At 37.8% G+C, this 23,600-nt stretch overlaps 1 protein-coding gene across 1 annotated transcript in view; it reads right to left on the bottom strand.

Moving 5' to 3' along the window:
• Nucleotides 1-1,808: 1,808 nt before the first annotated feature.
• The window catches only part of LOC139689413 (fibulin-1-like), a 100,170-nt gene continuing 78,378 nt past the window's right edge, over nt 1,809-23,600 (bottom strand). The window contains exons 12-22 of the mRNA XM_071586516.1: nt 22,575-22,736; nt 22,297-22,428; nt 22,084-22,224; nt 21,733-21,927; nt 21,465-21,602; nt 18,301-18,458; nt 18,115-18,214; nt 17,932-18,043; nt 9,576-9,715; nt 8,284-8,410; nt 1,809-2,408 (exon numbers count right to left, since the gene is read on the bottom strand). Coding sequence (XP_071442617.1) covers nt 2,000-2,408; nt 8,284-8,410; nt 9,576-9,715; nt 17,932-18,043; nt 18,115-18,214; nt 18,301-18,458; nt 21,465-21,602; nt 21,733-21,927; nt 22,084-22,224; nt 22,297-22,428; nt 22,575-22,736 — 1,814 coding nt within the window. The 3' untranslated portion in view covers nt 1,809-1,999. The remainder of the gene's footprint in view (nt 2,409-8,283; nt 8,411-9,575; nt 9,716-17,931; nt 18,044-18,114; nt 18,215-18,300; nt 18,459-21,464; nt 21,603-21,732; nt 21,928-22,083; nt 22,225-22,296; nt 22,429-22,574; nt 22,737-23,600) is intronic.

Raw genomic sequence — 23,600 nt, forward strand, 5'->3', positions numbered from 1 at the left:
AAAAAAAGTAATAAGTAAAGAATCAGATTCTATGAAAGGTAAAACTAATATAGTAGAAAGAGTAATATCATTAGTACCTATCATTTATCATTCAGTCCGGTATTCTCGGAAGCGTTAAATCTCTTTTTCTCAGAATGCTGATACCATGAAGACGGTGTTTATGATATTCATTCTGTATCTCACACACTGACTCTTAAATGGCTGCAAACTCTTAGTTGATCGGATATATAAAGATGGGCCATCTGCAAATCTTGTCACTCATATCAGTTTACTATCACCTTTCATCATCGTGTAACATTAATCAGACTACAAGTTTGGAAAATCGATCTAAAATTAGCAGCCCAATCATTCTAACATTCCCACCAAGTTTACATCTTTGAATATTTAACTTATTTATTCCGAGTCATGTATTGATTTCTAAATATGTCGCCTCTCTTAACATAATGGATTATATGTCTTGCAATGCATTCATTTCCGTCCAGTAACTGTCAAATACTTTCTTAAAATAATTAAAAAATGACAATGGCAGTATAACAGTAGAGCAACACATAGGAAAAAATAAATGATTGCAAGAAATTTTTAAAATGATAATAGGAAAATAAAAACAAATCATCCCTTGGCAATTTTGAATAATGAATTCACCAATACTAAAATGCTTAAAGAGAAATATATTCAAAGGCTTTGACACCAAATTTTGCGATGATGTTTTCTTCATAAATGGACAATTATTATTTGTACTGAGGAGATCAAGAGCGAGGCAATTATGCTCAACTTGACTCTTGGGAAGGATAGTGACACTTCACTTATAGGCAAGCAGTAGTAATATTCAGTTGATTTTCGAGAAAACGGTTTTCATTAATGAACTCTGCTATCTATGAAGACTTCTGGAGTACTCTTTAAACTTTCATAGCAATGAAAACTAAAAAAAATTCCAATCCACTCTCTTTTAAGGGAAGATAGAGCCAAATAGTAAGTACTGTGTTGCCTAGCAATAGATTAGGAATATGGAGAAGGAAAAATTAGTTTGGTTTAGGTTTTAGCCTCATTGCATCAAAAATTGAAATGTAGGTTTGAGAGCCAATGCAAAAAAAGGACAATGAGCATTAACCAAAGGGGCATCAATGTGGAGATTAAAAATTGAAGCATCAGATATATATTCATAACACATCAATAACCATGAACATAATATAACATTGCTATTAGCAAGGAATTAGTCATTAAGGTGAAAATGTCATTTTTCTACTGGTCTTATAAATACAGCGAATTGTTTCTGCTAAAAGTTTTGAGAGAATTATTTTGTTCCATTAAGCATACTATTATGAGGTATTTCAGTCAATCAAGTAACCAAAAAAATCAACAACGTTTATCCAATATGTCTGTAGAAGACATTAAATTTTCTTGTATACATGAAGGCACATGGAATACAGTTTCAAACTTTGCAACATTTTTCTTGAAATGGTTGAAGATAGTTAAAAATTGATGTTATATTCTAAGAGTTCATGTGATATATACATAGGAAGTGCTCTTTTCCCCGTACCTCCTGTTGCACTGGGTATCCTTGGAAACATGTCCATAAATCTTATTTTCACTGCCCTTTTCATTATGATAATATAATGTTAGGTAACTGGGAGTATGAGTAGGATGCAAAGAAAAAGAGAGTATTGAGTGGCTCATGTCTGAATAATAAATTCATTTTCACCAAATAACTCCATACCAGATTACTCTTAATCATTTACCTTAATGATAAAGGAACTTGGTTGGTACAGATATCATTTAACTCAGGATTTTGATATTTGATACAGTTTAGATGAATGCTGCATAAAATTTATTCTGAACATTTGGAAATTCAGCATTGTTTACAAATTAAACTTGTGTCACACTAATATTTAAATAGTTTTTCCATTTTCTTAAAACATCAACTAAAATTTATGCTCCAGGAAATTTCCACCAGGGATTATTGGTCATCTACTGCAATTTTTCAAAATTTGAAATTCAAATCTCAAAACTCATAGCGAGACACATAAATAAAGATTTTTGCAACATAGGAACCTCCAATGAGACCATTATGATACACTTCCATTGATAGCTGTAGCTCTATTTCTTGTGGCCCAATGATTGGCCTGACCAAGGAAATGACAGCTTGATTAAACGCTGTGCGACGCAACTTGAAGAATTCTTTGTGGGCGTGAGAAATGCCAGGTTCAGCTTTAGCATTAATCATATCAAAATGAAACTGTACGTTTTTGGTGCTATACAATGAACCAGTCATTGTAAACAAATCAAGTTGACCAGAAGGTGGAATGGGTATATTAGACACAAAGGAGATGAAATTGTATGCATATGTGGTTGGTGATCGGAGGCATTCGATGTCCCCTTCTCTGCAGTATTGAACTGTTCTCTTGCAACGACTGTAAATAAGAATAAGAGAATGAGTATTTTGAAAGTCAAAAAGGGAATCATTAACCTTCAAAATTGAAATAAATCACACTAAGAAAGCCGACTTTTTCTACCTAAATGGTATTATAGACATGATTCTTCGAGTCAGGGCTGGAATCCCTCCAGAGTTTCCTCTACCCTGCTGGGGAATATTTGTGGGAATGCATGCACATTGCACACCCCAGCCAAGTCCAGCAGGTGGAGCAAAACATTAGCCTCGATCTAATTCTCATGCAAGATATCAAATAATCATTCTTTCAAAACCTGAGGAAAATTCATTCATGAATAAATTTCATGAATGAGAAGCATTTGAAATTAAGCATGAAGGATGTGGAGTATGCAAAAATTTCAGGGAATTCTTAGTGTGACTACCTTATTCTAATACAACATGGAATTTTTAAATTTTCAAGTATTTTAAATCTTTATATTGAAAAAATACTTTTACATAAAACTAAAACGTTTATGACACTATAAAACAGCTTATTGGACAATGGATTATTTCTATGCCTAAATACCTAGATAAGAAATACTTCTGAAAAACAATAAGAACCCTTATGGATACTGAACTCATCACCTGATAGCCAGGGGCTGACAGAGGGAGTTAAAAGTAGTCAGAGCTGCATAATGTGGACTCTGAATTTCCATTCCACGATGATCCAATGGTGGCGTGGGGTGTCCAAGAAGAGAGTAGCTGGAGCAAGGAGGGAGAGCAAAAGTGGGGTGGAAGTGGGAGGAGAGAGGGGAAGAGGGGGAGAGGGATGGGAAGAGTGGCAGTCATTATGTTGGGTTTTAAGGGTGAAATGTGACCAATGGAGATTTAATACTTTGCTTGTGGGGATACAGGTTTCTCCCAGCTCCTGAGGTAATTTGAAGAATAATATGTTCCTTGAGTCCATATAGACACATTTGGGTTTGTTTATCTTCAAGGAAAGCAACCTACCTTGGGTTCTTGAAAAGATATATTCCGTTATTTTTGTACCCAACAACCTCCATCACTGCAATGAATCGTGATGTACTTATTAACGAGACTTCATTGGAGCGAGATTGAGACTTTATAGTCCCATCTTCCACCTAAACTCTGCATATTACATTAAAGATAACTACAAACACCTAACCCCTAGGTGGAGGAAAACCCACCTACACGGAAATCGAACCTGCGATCTCTGAGTTGGTAGGAGAGGACATAACCCCATTTACACCGAGGCCCGCAACTTAGGGAATCTGAAGGATTTACGAACCATTTTTTTTGAAGCTGCGAATGCGAATTAATAATATATATTGCAAAGAAAGGATACAAATAATTTGAAGTATAAAAGCATGGAGGAATTAATATGAAAGCTTGGGTGGGTACCGAAGTAACACAGGCAGACTAATCGGCTTGGTGAAGACGCTATGTCTATTTCCCCTAGTATGACTAGTAGGGGGGTTATGATATTTACATAAAATTATGGTTCGACAAGGTCGCAAGAAACGTAAACTTGAGACAAGTAGCCGAACTCTAGATCGTGTTTATGCATGGATCCTCTGGTTTCGAATCCTAGTTGCAGTGACCGACGTGGAAACCAAAACAGCGTCTCCTCGACTCTAACCCCATCAGGCTCGCTGAGGAGACTTCCATTCTCTCCGGATGAGAGATTTCCCCTGGGCCTTCTTCCTTTAGATTTCCAACAAGATCGTACACACAAATGCAATGAATTCGCAGGGAGTTTTCTTTACAATTTGTGTGGACTTCCTGCACTACATGAGGTAGAGAGCGAATTCTCTTGGTCTAACGTGTGCGTGTCATGTGAAAATAAATCTTATCTAGAGCGGCCTCCAAGTTTTCTTCAAAAAAGATATTTTCCGGTAGAAGGCTCGTGAATTATGACGTGCCGTTAGTCCCGTGGATTGTTGACTCCCTGTTGCTCTGAAGAGTTTAATTAAAATAATCCTTGATTACAATTTTTCTATGGAAGGGGCTCTGGCCCGCGAAATAAACTTGATAGGATAAACATCCCATTTAATAATTATTAAGTCTTCTCCCTTTCCGTTTAAGATTCCATCTGGTTTAATTTTACGATTTCATACAGGAATCTTTTGCAATATGGGCCCGTATAAAGTACCTTGTATTAAATTGGCGTGTAGATCCTTATCCCGTAATCCAGTGGCTTCTACTTAGTCACTCGTAATAACGAATTTTTCTTCACTACATTGGATTCATGCCTCTTCGTGATACTTATTTGCTCTCTACATACTCTAAAGAGATTCCCGGCCTTCATTCGCAGGCTTTTCCTCTGGGTGATTCCATCACCGTGCGTATTCTTCCACGCTTGAGGAATAAGTATAATTTTCGCAAAAATCTGACAAAGCCATCTTGATAGTGCTGTGCACAGCTTTCTGGTACAGTGTGGCCACAAGAACACCGACACATCTCATCGTGAATTATTTGTGGGAATAACGTGTTTCGCTATCCGACTGAAAGAGAAAGCTAAAGAAGCTAACTAATGATTGAATGAACTTTATAGTGCAGAACAATGCAAAGCATCGGCTAATATTGCGAATGCATTAGACTAATGCTCAAACCCACTGCTTGCAAAACTGCTTCTATTGTAATTTTCTGTAAAAATGAAAAAAAAACTTGCAAATACGGTTTGTTTATTTCTGAGAAGGTTCGTGTATACTATTCGAACGTATATACAGCCTCCCTTTTCATGATCACTCAAGTAGCTTTGATACGCTTCTAGCCACCCTTCCCCTTCTCTCAGTTCCTCCTTTCTAATTTTTATTTTCACCAATCACCTCCTCGCATTATACTTCCCCCCTGTCGCCCCACCAATATCACCCTATAGACGTTCAGCCAACTTAACCTTCACACTCGGAGTGAGCACTGCATTCCAACGGCCAAGGCCAACGTTTCCTCCACCGCCAAACGAATTCAAATTTGGATGTGAAATCCCCTCACTCATATTCTCAATCATCTCGTCAGATGGCAGATGTACCATTGAACGCGAGTTGTCCGTCTATGTCAATTCAGGTACTTTTTAGAATGGTCACCAAATATACTGAATCCCCAAAGATCGGCCGAATCCGACTTTGGTGTTCATTCTCATTTTTTAAATGAGACGCTCGACCTTGAACACTGGACTGCGCCCCCCTGTGATTCAAGGGTACGACCCCTCCTCCCACTCGTCGTCCTCTCGCCCCCGAGCCGTTTACTTAAGCCCCATCCTACGCCTTTCGTCCGACGCCTGTGCCCTCTTCCCCCTCAGACACCAAGCGGCCATCTTAAACTCGAGTGTCCCTCAAACCCTTCCGAGGATCCTCCCTTTGTAAGCCCCGCGTCACCAGAGAGAGGGACTCTACCGTTTGAGTAGCGTGATCGGGGTTCTTGCGACGCAGGGAATGGTATTCTTGCCCAAGGTGAAGGCCATTGCTGAAAGTGAGTGCCCCTTCGCCAGCCGTGAATAGATTTTCCGCGTTTCCACATGACGGATGCTCAATATTTGAAAATGTTTACAGTTAAAGTGAGAGACGTGTTCCTTAGGACAAGGCGGGTGAGCGGCTCAATTTTATGATGTTTTAGTAAATGCGATGACATCGGATTGTACGTGCTCGTAACTATCATTCAAGTAAATTGTCCTTGCTGCTGATTTTAATTTAAAATTTGGAGTACTGCGATGAGGTTGGTTGTTGGTTAAGTATGCGTTTGTTTAAACGGTATTAATTTCGTGATGTAGTCTTACTTTTTCTTCCCGTTGCAGGTGAAAAGTGCTGGATGTGTTTCCCTTCTAACGGTTTCCCTCCGTTTCTGTTTCTTCGTAATCAGCCGATTATATTTCAATCTCAACATTTTAACATTTTCCCTCATCTCCCTCGTCCATATTCCCCCTCGTCATCTCCGTTTGACATTTCACGAAGGTACATGCTTCCTCTCAAAAACAGGACTCAAGAAAACCATATCATTGCTTCTGTAAAATTCTTAAATCTTTTAATGGAGCATTTAGAGCAAAGTTCATTTTATTGGCAGCCTCAAATATAGCTGCATTACCTTCCCCTTCCTTTTCTTCGAACATTCAAATATCAGAAAGTCTCCACATAACCGCTCTACAGCAAATAGTAAGTCATCTCTTTATTGCAGTGATGGTCAGATGTTTGCCTAAGGCATAAGAGGCATGAATGTCTGGTAACGCCTCTCCCTTCTGCCTTACCTGCGTTGATACGCGAAAACGACCATGTCTACGGCAAGGAAATTTGAATCTGAACCGACGTAGGTTCAGATTCAAATTTCCTTGCCGTAGAGTCCACACTCGAACGTCCTAGCGCCACAAATGCGGAAGAAACAAAGGTTTCGCGGTAGCTAGCCGTCTTAGGGTGAAAAAATAGAAGCCCGCCTTCTCAGTTTCCCTTCCAATGCATTTTTTTCGGACATGAAACGGACTGGAGAAGTCCTTTTAATCGTGCGTTCTTATAAATTGATTTTGCGAAGGGGTCGTCAACCTTTCCACGGTGGTTCAAAAGGACCATTGCTGTAAAAATCTTAAAATTCTCCAGGCAAAAGGCCTACCTCGCCGTCGCGGGGAGGCTGACGTCGTACCCAGACTGCAAAAATAATCGCTATCACCTTGAGCGATACGACATTCTACGGCTTGCCTCGGCTTACACGGCTTTTCCTCTGCCTAGGTATTTCTAATAGTTATCTTTAGGGGTTAATCTTATGTAATTTTTCGGGGTTAGGTGGAAGAAGTCAGCATGGTGTCCCAACATCACCCCGATGAATCGTCAAATAATTTAAGTGTGACATTCTTTCTTTATTTAAAACATTTATCTCACCGAAATCATTATCAGTCCGAAAACAGCCCTTTTTGGCCTACTACATTGGGCCATTAACAGTGGACACGATTACGAGCACCCAAGCCCTAGGTGGATAAAAACCCACCCAAGCGGGAATCGAACCCGCTACCCTTGGATTGGCAGACGAGGACATTACCATTACCCCGCCGCCACCGGAGCCGGCAATTTGATTTGCACAGACTACCCTCGGACGCATTAAGGAAATAGTTGACGTATCTTCACGACGCACGTACGGACAGCGAATATCCCCTAAGATAAAAGGCTGGACGGATTACTTGATTCGACATGCCGTCGCCGAAAACCTTTTTCAGGAAATAGGACGGGGAGTTGTCGTTAGTTTTCTGACATATCGATTTCTCAGTTAAACTATTGACATTGAAAACTTAATTTTCAGTCATGCCTCGATAGCTTAACTGGCTAAAGCACTTGACCGGACATTGAGGGTTCTGGGTTCGAATCCCGGTCGAGGCGAATGATTTTTACACTCTGAAATTGTTGCATTGAAATGTATATTAGCGGATGACTCCTGTTGCTGTTGTGGCATCTCCCGCAGTTTCTTTGGAATTTTTCAGTCATCTGTTTAATTTAAGCGTTTCTTTTGTTTTTATTGTTTGAAACGTGGATTGAGATTACCTGGCCATAATATTTTTGCTATTTTTCAGTCTTTTAGCATGAAAATATGCAACTTTTATTAGAATTAAATACTCGCATTATTCAACCTTTCAATCCACAGTTATTTTTCCGACCGATTCAGCCTGGTGAGTAATGCATTTATATTACATAGGCATGCTAGTGCTTGAATTCATTAGATATGGACCGTACACTATGGCATGATTGGAGTCTTTCTCTCCCTATTTGGGCATAATGAAATTGCTTCATTATTTAACACGCAAACCCGCACACAAAGTTGTCCTATTGCAAATTTTATGGAATCATAATGCTAAAAATTGCTTGGCAATCATCTGATGAACAATTTTGTTTTCCGATATTAAATCACTTTGGAAAGATGAAACTTACTTTTTATGGTCTCTGTCTCTGGTATATCCAGGTGGGCAGATAATGGAACTGCAGCGGTAGCCACCTCTTGTGTCAACACACACTTCTCCCGAGCGACAAGGATTTCCAAGTGAACATTCATCGATATCTAAATAAAAAAAAATTACAGTGGTTTTTCTCCAATATCTTCGATATACTCTTAGAATGACACAATAACATTTTAACCCAATCTCAAATTATTTTTACAGTTTCTGCTCAAGCCTGTGTCGATTAGTTTTCATTCTTACGACAGAAAACAGTTATACAGAAATGTCAATCGAGTATTGCAATACCACTAAAGATATTTATGAGCCTATGATATAATTAGTGCACCACCTTATGCATGTAGGCAAAAAACATGTTGACTTCATTCAAGAAGAAAAGATGAATTGATAATATAGATGATGACTCCCAGATAGGAATTGCTTTTAAAGAATTAAATATAACTACTTAATGAATATAATTGACACATTAGCCTATGGGCTAAATTTTCATATATTTCCATTGCAGTTAATGAGTAGGCACTGATGGTACCAATGGGAGGAAGAGGCTAGGCTAGACCCTCCAGATGTAATGGAATTGTTTTCATTCAATTAAAAGATTATTTAAAATTACCAGAAACAGAAATATAAATTTAATTTTTAAGAAATAAGTGAATTTCAACTCCCACTGGTTATTAACAGAAATATAAATTTAATTTTTAAGAAATAAGTGAATTTCAACTCCCACTGGTTTCTCTTCTATCTGTCGCCATTGTGGTTGGAGAGGGACAACCCGGGATATTCAACCTGACTACCCCATCCCCAAAGTTGGCCCTTGATTCACCCCCGAGAGATCAGATTACCTCAAAAGTGACATGTGTACAACTTGTACTGAGAGTATCATTACAAGTATAAATATATTTAACATAAAGCCCATTCCATAGGTTTCTCTGGGCATTGCCTGGCTTAAACAAATGAAGATATGAAGTGAATACAAGAGATTTAGTGCAAAAGAGTAGGCCAGTGAGACTCGCTGTCACAAGAGCATATGCAGGTTATAATCTGGAAAAGGTGTATTATTGAGTTGGGGAGGAAAAAGTTAGCTATTTGGTTAAAAAATTGTTTAAAGAAAAAGAACCTTGAAATGCATGTGTACCAACTCGTCAATTTCAAAATTCAGATGACAGTGGAACAGTGCCAAGTCTTATAATTGAAAAACCTTGATGATAACTTACCTCTGATGGTGGTGATAATGATGATGACGTGGATAGCTAATCTATAAAAATATCTTACCTTGGCATGATCTGCCATCAGTACCAATTTTGTATCCACTGGGGCAAGTGCAATGATAGCTTCCAGGTTCATTTATGCAAGGGCCTATGCAGAGCCTATTTTCTTTAAATATTTTGCACTCATCTATGTCTCTGCAAGTCCTACATTAAAGAAAAACATATTTTGGGTAAACAAGATGGGTTATGGATGAACACAGATAGAAAACTTGTATACAGGTCTGTATCTAAGCTTTGCTTGGCGTGACCCGACACTCTAGGTCCAGTTATCTGTTTTTCCATACCACATGATTTCTACCTCAATTCCATTCAATGGAAAAACATTCATGGTAGTATAATTTTTTTATATACTTTGTTGGAATATTAAATTCTTTCTATATATTTTTTTATGAAACCTTATTCAATATATTTGCAAGCACTAGCACCATGCTATATCTTACACAATTACAAACTTTGAAATATAGAAATTTTACTTCAATGGAAAAAATAATATGGCAATATATTTATGCATATTACCAGCAGGATAACCATTAAAATATCGAGGAAAAATTGCATTGATATATCGTGTCGGAAAATATCGTATCACGGTCGATATTGGCGATATTTTGTTTTTTGGAATCGTCTAAGCCCAGAATAGCAGCATGACCATTAAAATGTCGTAGAAGTATCGCATCGTAAAATATCGTTTCGAGAAATATACCATCGTAAAATATCGTATCGTCGATTTTAATTATATTTGGTTTTCTGGATTCGTCTCAACCCAGAATATACATTAAAATATCCTAAAAATATCGTATCGTAACATCGTATCGTAAAATACCGTATCCTATCGCTTCATCGAATAAATTTCAGCGTAGGAAGCAAAGTGACGTAATTCCTGGTTGTCCGGATGTGCGTTCTACTGATTCTCTTGGCCGTATTAATACAGTTCATTCTCAGAATGATGAATACTTCTATTTACGATTGTTACTGGTGAATGTTCGACGGCCAACATCGATTGAATCACTACGAATCGTTAATGGTATAGTATGCCCGACATTTCGTGCAGTATTTAAAGAGCTCAATTTGCTTGAAAACGATAATCATTGGGACACGACAATGGCTGAAGCAACTATTTCTGCATCTCCAAGTCGGGTACGCTCATTATTTGCTATCATCCTTTCGACATGCTTCACATCCAATCCAAGTGACCTGTCAGAAGACATTTTACATCGATTTCGTGAAAGTTCAAGAAATCTTGATGTTAAAGAAAATGAGGAGATGCATAACCAGGCTTTACTGTTGATTGAAGACATGTTTTACTTCATGAGCAGCAGTTTATTAGTGACGTTAGAATGGCTGTACCGATTTCAATGATATTTGGCTTTTTGAATTCGTCACAGCCCAGAATAGCAGAATAACCACTTAAAATATCGTAAAGGTATCGTAACGCAATATCGTATCAATGATTTGTTTTGTTTATAGCAGTTTAATGACTGAGCTTGGTAACAATATTAAAAACATTGAGAGAATTGTTGAGAATTCAACTCGAGAAAATTCGAGCTAATCCCAGCTCGAGTTGACACGCCACTATAGTGTCTGTAAACAAATCACAGACAACAAACAAGCATTTAGGTTACCGGTCAATTTATTTGCTTCATATTATTATGCCGCGACGCAGATGATCTAACCTTCCCAGCAAACCCATAATGCAATTAGGCTTCGGAACATAATCAGCTCAAACGAATGTACCCCTGCTGAATCCCCAGCAGAAGGAAGTATATGATACATTAATGAAGGCAATTGATGATGGAAATGGTGGTTTATTTTTCGTGGATACCCCTGGTGAAACTGGGAAGACATTCCTCATATCATTGCCTATGAACACTCTTCTTGGAAGATCGGACATAATGGTAGCAGTTGCGTCTTCTGGCATAGCGGCCACATTGTTGGATGGATGCTGTACGGCTCATTCAGCGGAAAGTTGCCATTAAACCTACAAAATTCTGAACAAGTGACGTGTAACATTCAAAAACAGTCCGCAATTGCAAAAACTTTAGTAGCATCTAAAACCATCCTATGAGACGAATTTACGATGGCGCCAAACGCGCATTGGAAGCACTTGACCGGACATTGAAAGATCTGCGCAATGACTCGAGACGCTTTGGTAGTGCAATGATTGCACTCTGGCGATTGTCGCCAAACACCAGTCATTCCAAGACCGACTGCTGCCGATGAAATAAATGCTTGCCTCAAAAAATCAAATCTCTGGCGCTATGTGAAGAAACTTCAACTGACAGCAAAACATGAGAGCTGCATTGCTGAACGATCCGTCTGAGAAGATATCTCCAAGCAAATGTTGACTGCCGGTAATGGCCATGTCCCTGTCGACGAATCGAGCGGATTGATATCACTTCCTCGGAAGTTTTGCAATTTCGTTTCATCGAAAGATAAGCTCATCTAAAAAGTGTTCCCGAACATCATTGATACCCACAAAAATCACAAATGGTTGAGTGAGCGAGCAATTTTGGCGGATAAGAACAAATATGTGGATGACTTAAACTTCGTGATTCAGAATCAAATCGTTGGTACTCAGAATCCATTCAAATCTATTGACTTTGTTACAAACGAAGACGGAGTCACCAACTATCCATCTGAATTTTTAAACTGCTATGATGTGCCTGGCTTACCACAGCACAATTTAAAGCTGAAGGTTAGCTCGGTGGTCATGATACTTCGAAATCTAAACTAGCCATAATTGTGCAATGGAACCCATTGGAGGAAAAACTGATGATCAATGTGATTCACGCGACTTTACTCAAAGGAAATTTAAAAGATGAGGAAGTTCTCATTCCGAGGATTGCCTTGATCCCAACTGATATGCTCTTTGAGTTTAAACGAATTCAATTCAACGAGTTTCAACGAATTCCAATTGCGTTATATTAACGATAACGATTAAGAAATCACAAGTCCAATCCTTTAGTGTTTGTGGTCTGAATCTAGAAAACCCACGTTTTCCTCATAGTCAGTTAAATGTGGCAAGTTCACGTGTTGGTAAACCATCCGCTTTATTTGTTCTCGTGCCTGATAAACAAAATATGCATATCAGATGGTGCTTGACTTAAGAGAATAAACCCGAATGCATATATGTAGATTGAATAAAGAAAATATCTTTCTGTCAAGCCATTGTAATACTCATTCAAGCAGTTTCATTGATTTTTTCCTTATATTATTATAAAAATTCAAATATGATCAAAATTGGTATAGCGGTTCTTGAAAAATGGTGTGACTAAACTGTTCATTGATTGTTTGGCGGTACGAAGTTCGCCGGGTAAGCTAGTGAATATATATATATATATATATATATATATATATATATATATATATATATATATATATATATATATATATATATATATATAACACTTAGCACTAGTGGACACAGACAAAAACACAGAAACACACAAAAAAGAGACTCACTATTTTTCGAATTTTCGGTGGTCGTTACCACCTTTATCAAGGAAGAGAGGGACAGAACCTCTCAGTTCTGTCCCTCTTCTCTAGTGCTAAGTGTTATACATTATTATTCACGTCCGTGAGACTTTCAAAAAGTTATATATATATATATATATATATATATATATTTACACATATTATTATTAGGTAATCTACCGGTTAAGGTAGGTTTTTGGATGGACCCAGCTCCTAAATGCATATTTTGTGACTCCTAGCAAAACATCTACATCAGATCCCTCTTCATCTCTGAGTACCTTCTTCCTCCCTTCACCCCATCCAACATCCCTATCCTGTTCCTTCCCTTTCCTCGTTTGCCCAACATTCTCCCCTCTATCACAGTCTTCAACATCCCACTGCCAGTCAATACCCCCTTCATCCACTTTTCCTGCCTCAATTGGATTTCTCCCCACAAACCCCTGTCCTTGCCCACAATTCCAAGTACTTCCTCATTTGTTTTCTTCTCTGTCCATTTTGCCTTCTCCATTCTTCTCCACACCCACATTTCACATTTGCCTCCAGTCTACGTCTATCCTCCTGTTTCAATGACCACGTTTCCGCACTGTACATAGCTACACTCCATATCAAAGTTTTTATGAGTCTTTTCTTAATATCCTTACTCAACATTCCTGTCATCTACTCCCTCCTCCTTGTGAAAGCCTCTTTGCCTAGCGCAATTCTTCTCCTTACGTCTCTACTACTTTGACCCTGTTGGTCCAAAACACTACCGAGATACATAAACTGTTCTACCTGCTCTAGTTTTTACCCTCCTATTTTAATGTTTAGCTTAGCCTTTTTCATTCTATAAAATCGCATAACCTTTGTTTTATCAATATTGATTCTGATCCCATACCTGTCGCACTGAATTTCCAATTCATTGTGCAATGCTTGCAACCCCTTGGCTGACTGACAAACTAAAGCTTGGTCATCAGCAAACCTAACTGATTTTACGAATTCCCCGCCCACTTTCATTCCTACCTCGAGTTCTTCCCATACCTCTTTAATTATTTCCTCTGCATACAGGTTGAACAGCAACGGTGATAATGGGCAACCCTGCCTTACACCCCTTCCTAACACTGCCCATCCTGACTCCCCGTTTCCCACCCGCACCTGAGCAGTCTGAGACATGTACAGGTTGCGAATTAGCCCTCTTTCTCTCCAATCTATTCCTATTTTCTGCAATATACTCATTAGTTTTTCCCAATTCACCCTATCAAACGCTTTTTCGAAATCTACGAAACAGGCTAATACCTCCTGGTTGTGTTCTATATTCCTCTCGATTAATAATCTCATTACTGCAATGGCATCACGCGTACCTCTTCCCTTCCTAAACCCAAACTGATCATCCCCTAAGTAATCATTTGCCCTACTCTCTATCCTTTTGTTTATGATCCTGAGAACAACTTTAGCTGTGTGGGATATCAAACTAATTGTCCTATAGTCCTCACATGACGTGGCCTTTACCTTTTTCGGAATATGAACTAAAACTGATCTCACAGTCTTCCGGCCAGATTCCTATCTCATAAATACTACGGATCAGCCCATATAGCCTCTTCCTCCCACGTTTTCCTAGACATTTCATTAGTTCCACGGGAATTTTATCCACCCCCTCGGCTTTATTTAGTTTCATCTCCCTTAATGCCCTTTCTATCTCATTGTCTAGTATGCCTGGACCTAAGCTATCTTCCTCTACGTCACATTCTTTTTCTATGTCTAACTTCGTTGGTCTGAGTTCTTTACTCTACAGTTTTTCTTAATATTCCTTCCATCTCTCTTGGATCTTTCCTGTGTCAACTGTTATCTTACCCGCATTATCTCTAACTGCTATCGTTGATCTCCCTTTCTTACTTCCCAATTAAGATTTAACTTTAATATACAGTGCACAAATTTCACCCTTCCTCTGCAGACTTTCCATATCCTCGCACTGCGTCTTCCACCATGCTTCTTTTGCTTTATTTGTTGCCCGCCTCAATTTATTGTTTAATTCTTTCACCACCATTTTGCTTAACTCTGTATTTGCATTATTCCATTTTCTCCGCTCATCCATCTTTGTAATCATCTCATTCATGATCCATGGTGATGGGAGTGGAACGGGGATGAAAATATAATTGAAGCTGGGTAATTAATGCCTAATATTGATTCCTGGTCAATTCCAGGACTCCAAGAGCCAGATGAAGGATTGCTCTAATGTTTTCAGTTTCAGTGGAGGATCAGAGGGTGGGAGGGATGCTATGATGGATACACTATAGCATTTATCAAAGGGAGTGTTGTGTTTGGAGGCATGTTTAGGGATAGGGAGCATATCAATTAGGGAAGAGTTCCCAATTATATTTTCATCCCCCTTCCACCCCATCACCTTCTACATTTCCCCCACCCTTTCTAACGCTGCCCCTCTAAAACCCGTCCCTTCGGAATTCTCTCCCCACATTCCCCTTCCATCCATTGCTCCAGCCATCGTATTTCCTTCAGTTCTGTCCCTCTCTTCCTAGATAAAGGTGGTCATGACCAGCGAAAATTCGAAAAATAGTGAGTCTCTTTTTTGTGAGTTTCTGTGTTTTTGTCCGTGTCCACTAGTGCTAAGTGTTATATATTCCTTGGTCCCTCCCCGGACTACAACCTTGATGTGGTGGAAGGGCTTGTGCGTTCCGATGACCCCTAGAGCTGTGCTGGCGGGAGTAATAAAAATTGCTCCTGGTAGGGTCACCCATGCCAAATGGGTCGAAGGTTAGGAGCCAGACGAAAGGTAGTCCACGCAGCGTCTGTTCCTCGGTGAGGCGGCTGCAATGGCGACTGACCCCAGTGGGGCAGCCAGTAAGTGATTGTGTCACATTAAAAACACTATTGAGGAAGGCAACGGGAAATCACCTCAATTATCATTCCCAAGAAAATATGATGGACAATAGAGATATTTTGAGTCCTGGCAACCACGGGGCTCGGCCCAATCGGCCGTGTGTAGTGCCCGGCAGCGGGGGAGGCAAGGCTTCCGCGGTCGTCATCCCACGAAACCCTTGCAAGGGAAAACCAGCAGCAGCAGGACAGAAGACGCAGGAGAAGAAGACCAAATTAGTAAGTTAGTAGAATAGGAACGTGGAATATTAGGACGATGATGAGGACAGGGAAATTGGAGAATGTTAAGCGAGAGATGGAAAGGGGAAATATAGATATTTTAGGTCTATGCGAGGAGAGATGGAAAGATAACGGGGATTACTGGAGTGATAAGTATAGAATAATATACAGTGGTGGGGACGAGAGCCAACGAGGGGTTGCCATAGTATTAAATGAAGAGGTAGGAAGAAGCGTAGTCAGCATAGAGCAGGTAACGGATAGGTTATTACTAGTGGAGATAAAAGCAGAACCGACGAACTTAGTTATTATTCAGGTATACATGCCACCGAGCAACCATAAGGAAGAAGAGGTCGATAGAATATACGATCAGTTAGAGGACATGATCGCGTGTGTTCCTTCAGGGAAACATTTGATAGTGGTGGGGGATTGGAATGCGACGGTAGGCGAAGGAAGAGATGGTGATGAGGTCGGGGACTACGGTTTAGGCACGAGGAATGACCGCGGGGAGAAAGCAGTTGAGTTCTGCAGGAGACAGGGCTTAGTAATCACCAACACTTGGTTTAAACTGGTTGAATCTGAATGGCACCATTACTTATCTTGTGAACGAACAAGATACAAATGCCTAAACATTAAAGAGAGGGCCAAGACTGATGACCCAGGATTCACTATTTAGGTAAAATCGTAATGCATAAAATTTCTCATGGATGAAAACACATTTTATTAAAAATAAAAACTAATATCAATTTCAACTTTAAGAAAATGCTTACTTGTAAGTTTTTGTTACAACGTTTGAAGTTTCAAATGAATTATACATGCAATATCTTTTTTAGACCTTCTATGATTTGATTGTTTACAAAAACCCATTTTCTTATTATGGTGTAAGGAAAATCACTTTCATTTGAGAAATTACTTGGCATTGACATTTTTACGATTAAATGAGAAAAAAATATGTGAGTATGCATATTTTTTACATTATAGAAATAGCTGTAGAGGTGAATATAAAATAGTCGCTCCAGAAATTTAGAAGTGCCAATTCTTCTATGACAATGGTCCAATGATTTATGATTAATATAAAATAAATTTTTTTAAGAGGATGAAGTCACCAGAATTAGCTAGCTAGTAGTTGAGTAGGGAACCACAAAGGGGAGAATGAATATTTGAGAATTACAGCTCCATACAAAATGCCAACAGAATAATTTGATTACTGAGACCTAATGATTTTCTAAGGCATGAAGAAGAAACCTTCACGTTTAATATTATATCGCAAACACATTTATCTCATTCATCAAACTTCAAAAATTAGCCTGGTTAAATTCTGATATTGCTAAGAACATTTGTCGAAAGACTAATTCCACCTTCCTTAAGAGGTAACAATCAAACAAAAATACAATACCTTTGTCATGTTATGGTGCAAACTTATTAATTAAATAGTGTAGCCTCATACTTAAATAAACTGCAATATTGCGAATGAATTTGGAATTGACGATAGAGCTCTTTGCCAAGGCACTAGATAACAACTTAAAATTTCATTTCATAATAATTTAGAATGATTCATAGCAGAATGTATGACAAGCGGAAACCTGACCAAATAAGTGCCAATCATGTAATTATCTGCATTCAGAATTTTACACTGTCCATGATATGGATAACCACTTGCAAATTGCTTCTGCTCACATGGTATAATTTAATATAACAGCATCATATTTAAATGAAACCTCAACATTTCCTGCTTCACAATGTGCATAATTTGTTATGCACCTAATTTTTTCCTTAAATCAATAGAAAACTTAACAAAACATTACCTATTATCAGAGTGCAAGGTGAAACCAGGGTTACATGTACACCGAAATGAGCCCCACACATTAAGGCAATTGTGTTGGCATATGTTGTCATTTTCAGTACATTCATCAACATCTGAAAGAGAAATTTACTTTGAATAATAAAAATATTCATTTCAATTTCATTTTGTTAATAAGTGCCCATACCTTCACAAGTTTGCCCATCCGAGCCCTCCTTGAATCCTGGTTTACATAAGCATCTATATGACCCAGGGGTATTGTGGCAAACAGAATGAATCGAGCACACCTTAAAAAAAAATGCACAGTTTTCATAGCAAGTTCAGATTACCATTAATTTCTTCAAATCATTCTGAGGAACATTTATTAACAAACCTTATCGGCATATCTAGCGCATTCATCTATATCAACACACTTTTTACCAGCACCTCTTGTAAAGCCTGCTGGACATTGGCATATGTAGCCACCCGCTCGATTCTGGCAAATTTGGTCAGGGGAACAATCGTGAGTTCCTCTGGCACACTCATCAATATCTGTAAAAAACATTTTTTCATAAAATTCCACAGCGACGTTTAATTCAACTATATACAATTCCACATAACAATATTATGGGAAAAAGACAATGATGGCTAAACATATCTGGATAGATCTAAGCATATTGGATCTAGTGAAATTTAACACACGTCTTCCTTAAATAAAGATATATGCCGGTTGAGAGATGCCCAAGAGGATGCTGTCAAAACATTTAATTAATAATATTTAATGTGTGAACCCTGTAATCATTCAACAAAAATTTTGGAAATGTTGATGATTCTTCACGTCATAGAATTCAAAATGGCCCTATGAAATAATCAGTAATATATGAAAGAGAAAGACCATTCAACATACATCTGCTAAGTAATATCATCAACAGCATAACAAGTAAAGCCAGACAGCAAAACCAGAATGTCAGTTTGACAAAACAAAAGACTTAAAAAATATGTATGAACACGTTAGAAGGGTGAGGAATAAAGAAAAATTAAGACTTTGGATAGAGTATTTACTCTTCAAACAAATGTCCTTACAAATAATTTTAATAAAAAATCCAGGTCAAAGCAGAGTCCTTGTCAACTTCATGATTTATTTTTAAGTGCTTTCAAGAGATTTTTCCAGTTCAGCACAATACTTAGTGGCCGCATAACGTTGCTCAATTGTCGATTCAATTTTTTTGCAGAGATTTACAATAACTGATGTCTTGCTGCTTCCACAGCGTGAAGAGCACTGAGACCAGTTCTGACTCGAAGGTCAAGGAACATTGCTACGACGCTCTTGTAAGGCCTCATTTAGAATACACATGTAGGATATGGGGTCCAAATGAAAAAGGCCTCATTCGGGAAATTGTGAAGGTTCAGCACCGCGCAGCCTGTTTTGTTAAAAATTCTTACGATAAAACAAAAAGCACCACCAAAATGCTTATGAAGTTGGGGTGGGAATTATTAGAAGAGAGATGATGCAACGCAAGATTGAAATTACTAAATAAATTCATATCCGCATGTTTCATCAGCAAAGTCTTGCCAATTAACCGCATGCAGTATTGTTCCTTGTTACGGGTGCTGACTTAACATCCCCCACCACACACTCTTGCAGCGGCTTGCGGGGTATTATGTAGGTGTAGATAATTTGTTCATTTCCCTCAACATACCAGCAAATTTAGTAATTCCCTGATATTATTCAGGAGAGTTACAGTTCCTCATATGAATGCATGTTATGAATGCAAAAGCAAAATGCATAGTAAGATTTTTTATCAAGATTACATATGCCAAAGAAGTAATGTGCATACAGGCCGCAAAACTCTTCTAAGACTAAATTTTAATACCAAAAATGTAAGACTTCATAAAAAATTGAGGGCAGGATCACTAAGTATGTGGTAATGCTTCAAAGTAAGATTTTCAAATTAACATCGATTGTCTAAGAATTCTTAGCCATTGTCATCAGATTAAATGTAATTGGAGAAAATGTAAATGTAATATAAACGCAGCCTTTATAGATAAAATTACTATGAATGTAAACCTTCACATGACCTGCAGATCTTGAAATATTTGGGGATGAGTGCTTTCATCTGACTAGATATTACACATGAGGTGAGATTTGGATGTTCATCTCACAGATAAGAGAAAAGAAGTGAAGGGGACCAATCCAGATTCATAAAAACTGCTACTAAAGAACATAAAACCTTAATGCATTTGAGGTGTTGGTGTGTGTTAAATCATAAATTCACTTCAACGATAAGATCATGCAGCTTTACTGTCGATATAAAAGGAACAAATATATCCTATATTGGCAGATAAAACAACAATGTTGAAAAAGGTCATCTGTGTCTCCTATTATTTCAGAGTTTATATTATTATTTTTTTCTTAAATATTTAATGAGCAGATAAGAAGACAGGAAAAAAGTCTTTTGGGTGTTGGCTTCTTAGGCAACCAAGCCCTTGGTGTTTGCAAACATTTCCTTATGCCCATCTCTCACATTGGTCCCTGGTTAGATGGATTGAACACACTTATGACATGATCTTCCCCATGTACACATGTGCAATTTGAGCATTTACCTTCCTTTTATCAGTTTGCTAATTTATCCTGTCAAGTTTTTTAAATTACTGCAAATGCAATTCAGATGAAAAATATCTTAAATATCATTAGCACTCTTGAGAAATGTTTCAATTTAAAACATATTCAGGTCAATTATATGTGGAAACTCTTGTCAAATAACATCGCTATGCAATAATGTAAAAAAATTAGGAGACCATTGGGTACCAGGATTATCCTTAAAAAGTGTCATTGCCTTAGGCAAGAACTCTGCATGCATGTAAATGCAGCCATTCATTCTCTGTATTAAAATAGGCATTATTCAGCAAAATTAGAATTTGAGTATGTACCTGTTAAAATAATTATTGAAGGATAGATTCCAACTGATAATAAAAATAATTTCTGCATGTTCTACTCATGCCTATTTGAGAGAATTGTGCCTGATGTATGACATAACATACACCATGAAGGCACACCTAAGGTAGCATTCACAAAATGAAAAGAATTAGAGAATGGCATGGTGAAGGAGTCCTGCTGAAGTCATGGAAAAATAAACTAGATTACAATGCAAATATTTCAGAGAGTAAAAATCTTCCACCTTCATCAGCAAAGGAGTTTTACACTCTAAAAATTGTGCATTGTAATTCACACTTGGCGGATGACTACATCAAAAGTTAGTTTCATGGCATTTCCTAGCAGTTTCTTGGAATTTGACTAAATTAAATTCTTCACCTATACCTTGGGATCAATAGGATTTTGTGAGCATCTCAAATGCATCTTAAAGAAGCATTTTTCTCTTTTATAAATGCATCAAACTCTGTTCTGTAACGCATATGTGATATCGCTCTCGGAGACAGTACAACGGGCATTTTGATGGCTGCGTAAACATCTTTAAGACCCCATCAGTAAGGATTTCAGGCCCATGTGTTTCACTCCATCAATTATACAGTTTTTACCAACCATAACAGTACTCATACCAATGCAATGCGTTCCAGCTTCATTAAGTTCATGTCCGCCACCACAGCTCAGAAAATTAACACACCTATAGGACCCCAAAGTATTCAAGCAGCGCTGGTTGCGTTTGCACGGATTCCCAAACGCACATTCGTCAATATCTGAAATAAGGAAGGACCAGTGTAAGCAGAATTATTATCTGTCATATTGGACAATTATTTGCATAGAAATATAACCATCTTTTTAAAGAAAAACTTTGATATTGTAAAAATGTATTCATGAATAACTTACCTATACATTGCCCATCACTGCCTGCTTGGTATCCTTTGGAACACTGCACCTGGATACATTGTCCAGAATTAGATAAGACCATATTTGAGCCACAATTTTTTCTGTCACATCTAAATGAACCAAGTGTATTCCTACACTCATAAAGTGGGCCAAGAGCATTACAATTGTCAGTTTTCAGGCTGCATTCATCATCATCTAAAGCATTATATAAAATATACTTAATTAGAATAAAAAAGTTTTAATTTGAATCAAATGATTCAGTTAAATAATGAGTGGAAGGTCACAGCCTTAAAATACATTCATGAAATATCACAAGTAGGTTCTCAAATGCAAAGGAGTCAAGTATTCTACCTTCACATAAGCCCGTGTGAGCATTTAGAGTATATCCAGTTCCACAACTTGTAAATCGTATGCATTGAAAAGATCCAATAGTGTTATCACACCTTTGGCTAGGACTGCAGTCATGTAATCCAACCTGGCATTCATTGACATCTAAAGAAAGAAAGACAATGTTAATATAGAATCTAATTTAAAGTGCAAGACTAGAATGATAACAGCACCTACCTGTGCAAGCCTGAGTAATGGGATCCATTTGAAAACCTGTTTTACACAAACAAACATAGTTTCCAATTGTATTTTCACAGTCTTGATTGCTATCACATGGGATTTCACTGGCCTCAAGACATTCATTGATATCTATTAATCAAAATTTGGTAAATGTGATTATTATTTGTATCATCATCTTCCTTTAAGGAAATGCTTGAATTAAAACTGACTTTGGCAAGATATATAGTACATTTATTGGTAATAGTATTTTTATCCTAAAGGCAGTGCTCACTTACCTATGCATTCGTCAAAATCACCTAGTTTCTGATAACCTGATGGACATTCATTTTTCGCATCATCCAAATTTTTTGGGGAGCATCTATATCCGCCAGGCTCATTTATACATATTTCTGTAGTTTTACTACATACATGAATATTTTCACTGCACTCATCTATGTCTAAAAGGATAAACAGCTAATTATTAGCAATTCCTTACAACTGAAATAAATATTTATAATGAATTACAAGCCCAATTAAGTCATATGAGAATTTAGGAGCCAGTGATTTGTGTTACCCATGAATATAAACAATTTAGGCGGAGGAGGAGAAAATTAGATGAACTACTCTGTGCAATAGTTATGTGATAAAAACAATTGACAAAAAGTCATTAATTAAGTATGAAACTTGAAGTAAGTAACAGAGAAATATTTCTCTTGGCAAATGAATATAGTGAATACCCTTCCTCCAATTGAATATAAATTTGCACTCTTTGGCTCCTCTGACAAATAAGTTCTAAAAAGGAAAATTTTGTTGCATCTCTCAGTAGTACCACATCATGAGAGAAAATGAAACACTAACATTAGACAGAATTATTTTAATAAAAGCAACCAAGGGTTTGATGCCTTCTTACATTTTGTAAGTGGCTCTAATAATCTTCCTTGCCACACTCTAGACTACTATAGAGACAGTTAAGGAGGATTTGAGTGGGATTCCATTATTATTATCATGAGAGAATCATTGCAAATCACACAAAACTCCCTACACCCCTGTCTCACAAACAATCATCAGAGAAACCAATCTCAGCCACCCTTGTACCCTCTTTGCCGCTCATTCCAAGACCCTGGGCATTTGTTGTCACCTAATGATGATGCATAATTGACAAACATGGTTGTTTTATTAACACAATAATATGGAATTGCATTTTTTCTTTTAACCATATCATGTATGAATTTCACAATACAGCCCAAAACATTCGTCCCCCATGCAATGTCAGTCGTAACAATGATTTAATTTCAACTTAAGTCAACAGTGTCCACTTACTA

The sequence above is a fragment of the Hetaerina americana genome, unplaced genomic scaffold (genome assembly GCF_022747635.1).
Source record: "Hetaerina americana unplaced genomic scaffold, ioHetAmer1.1.p SCAF_23, whole genome shotgun sequence".
Lineage (NCBI taxonomy): Eukaryota > Metazoa > Arthropoda > Insecta > Odonata > Calopterygidae > Hetaerina > Hetaerina americana.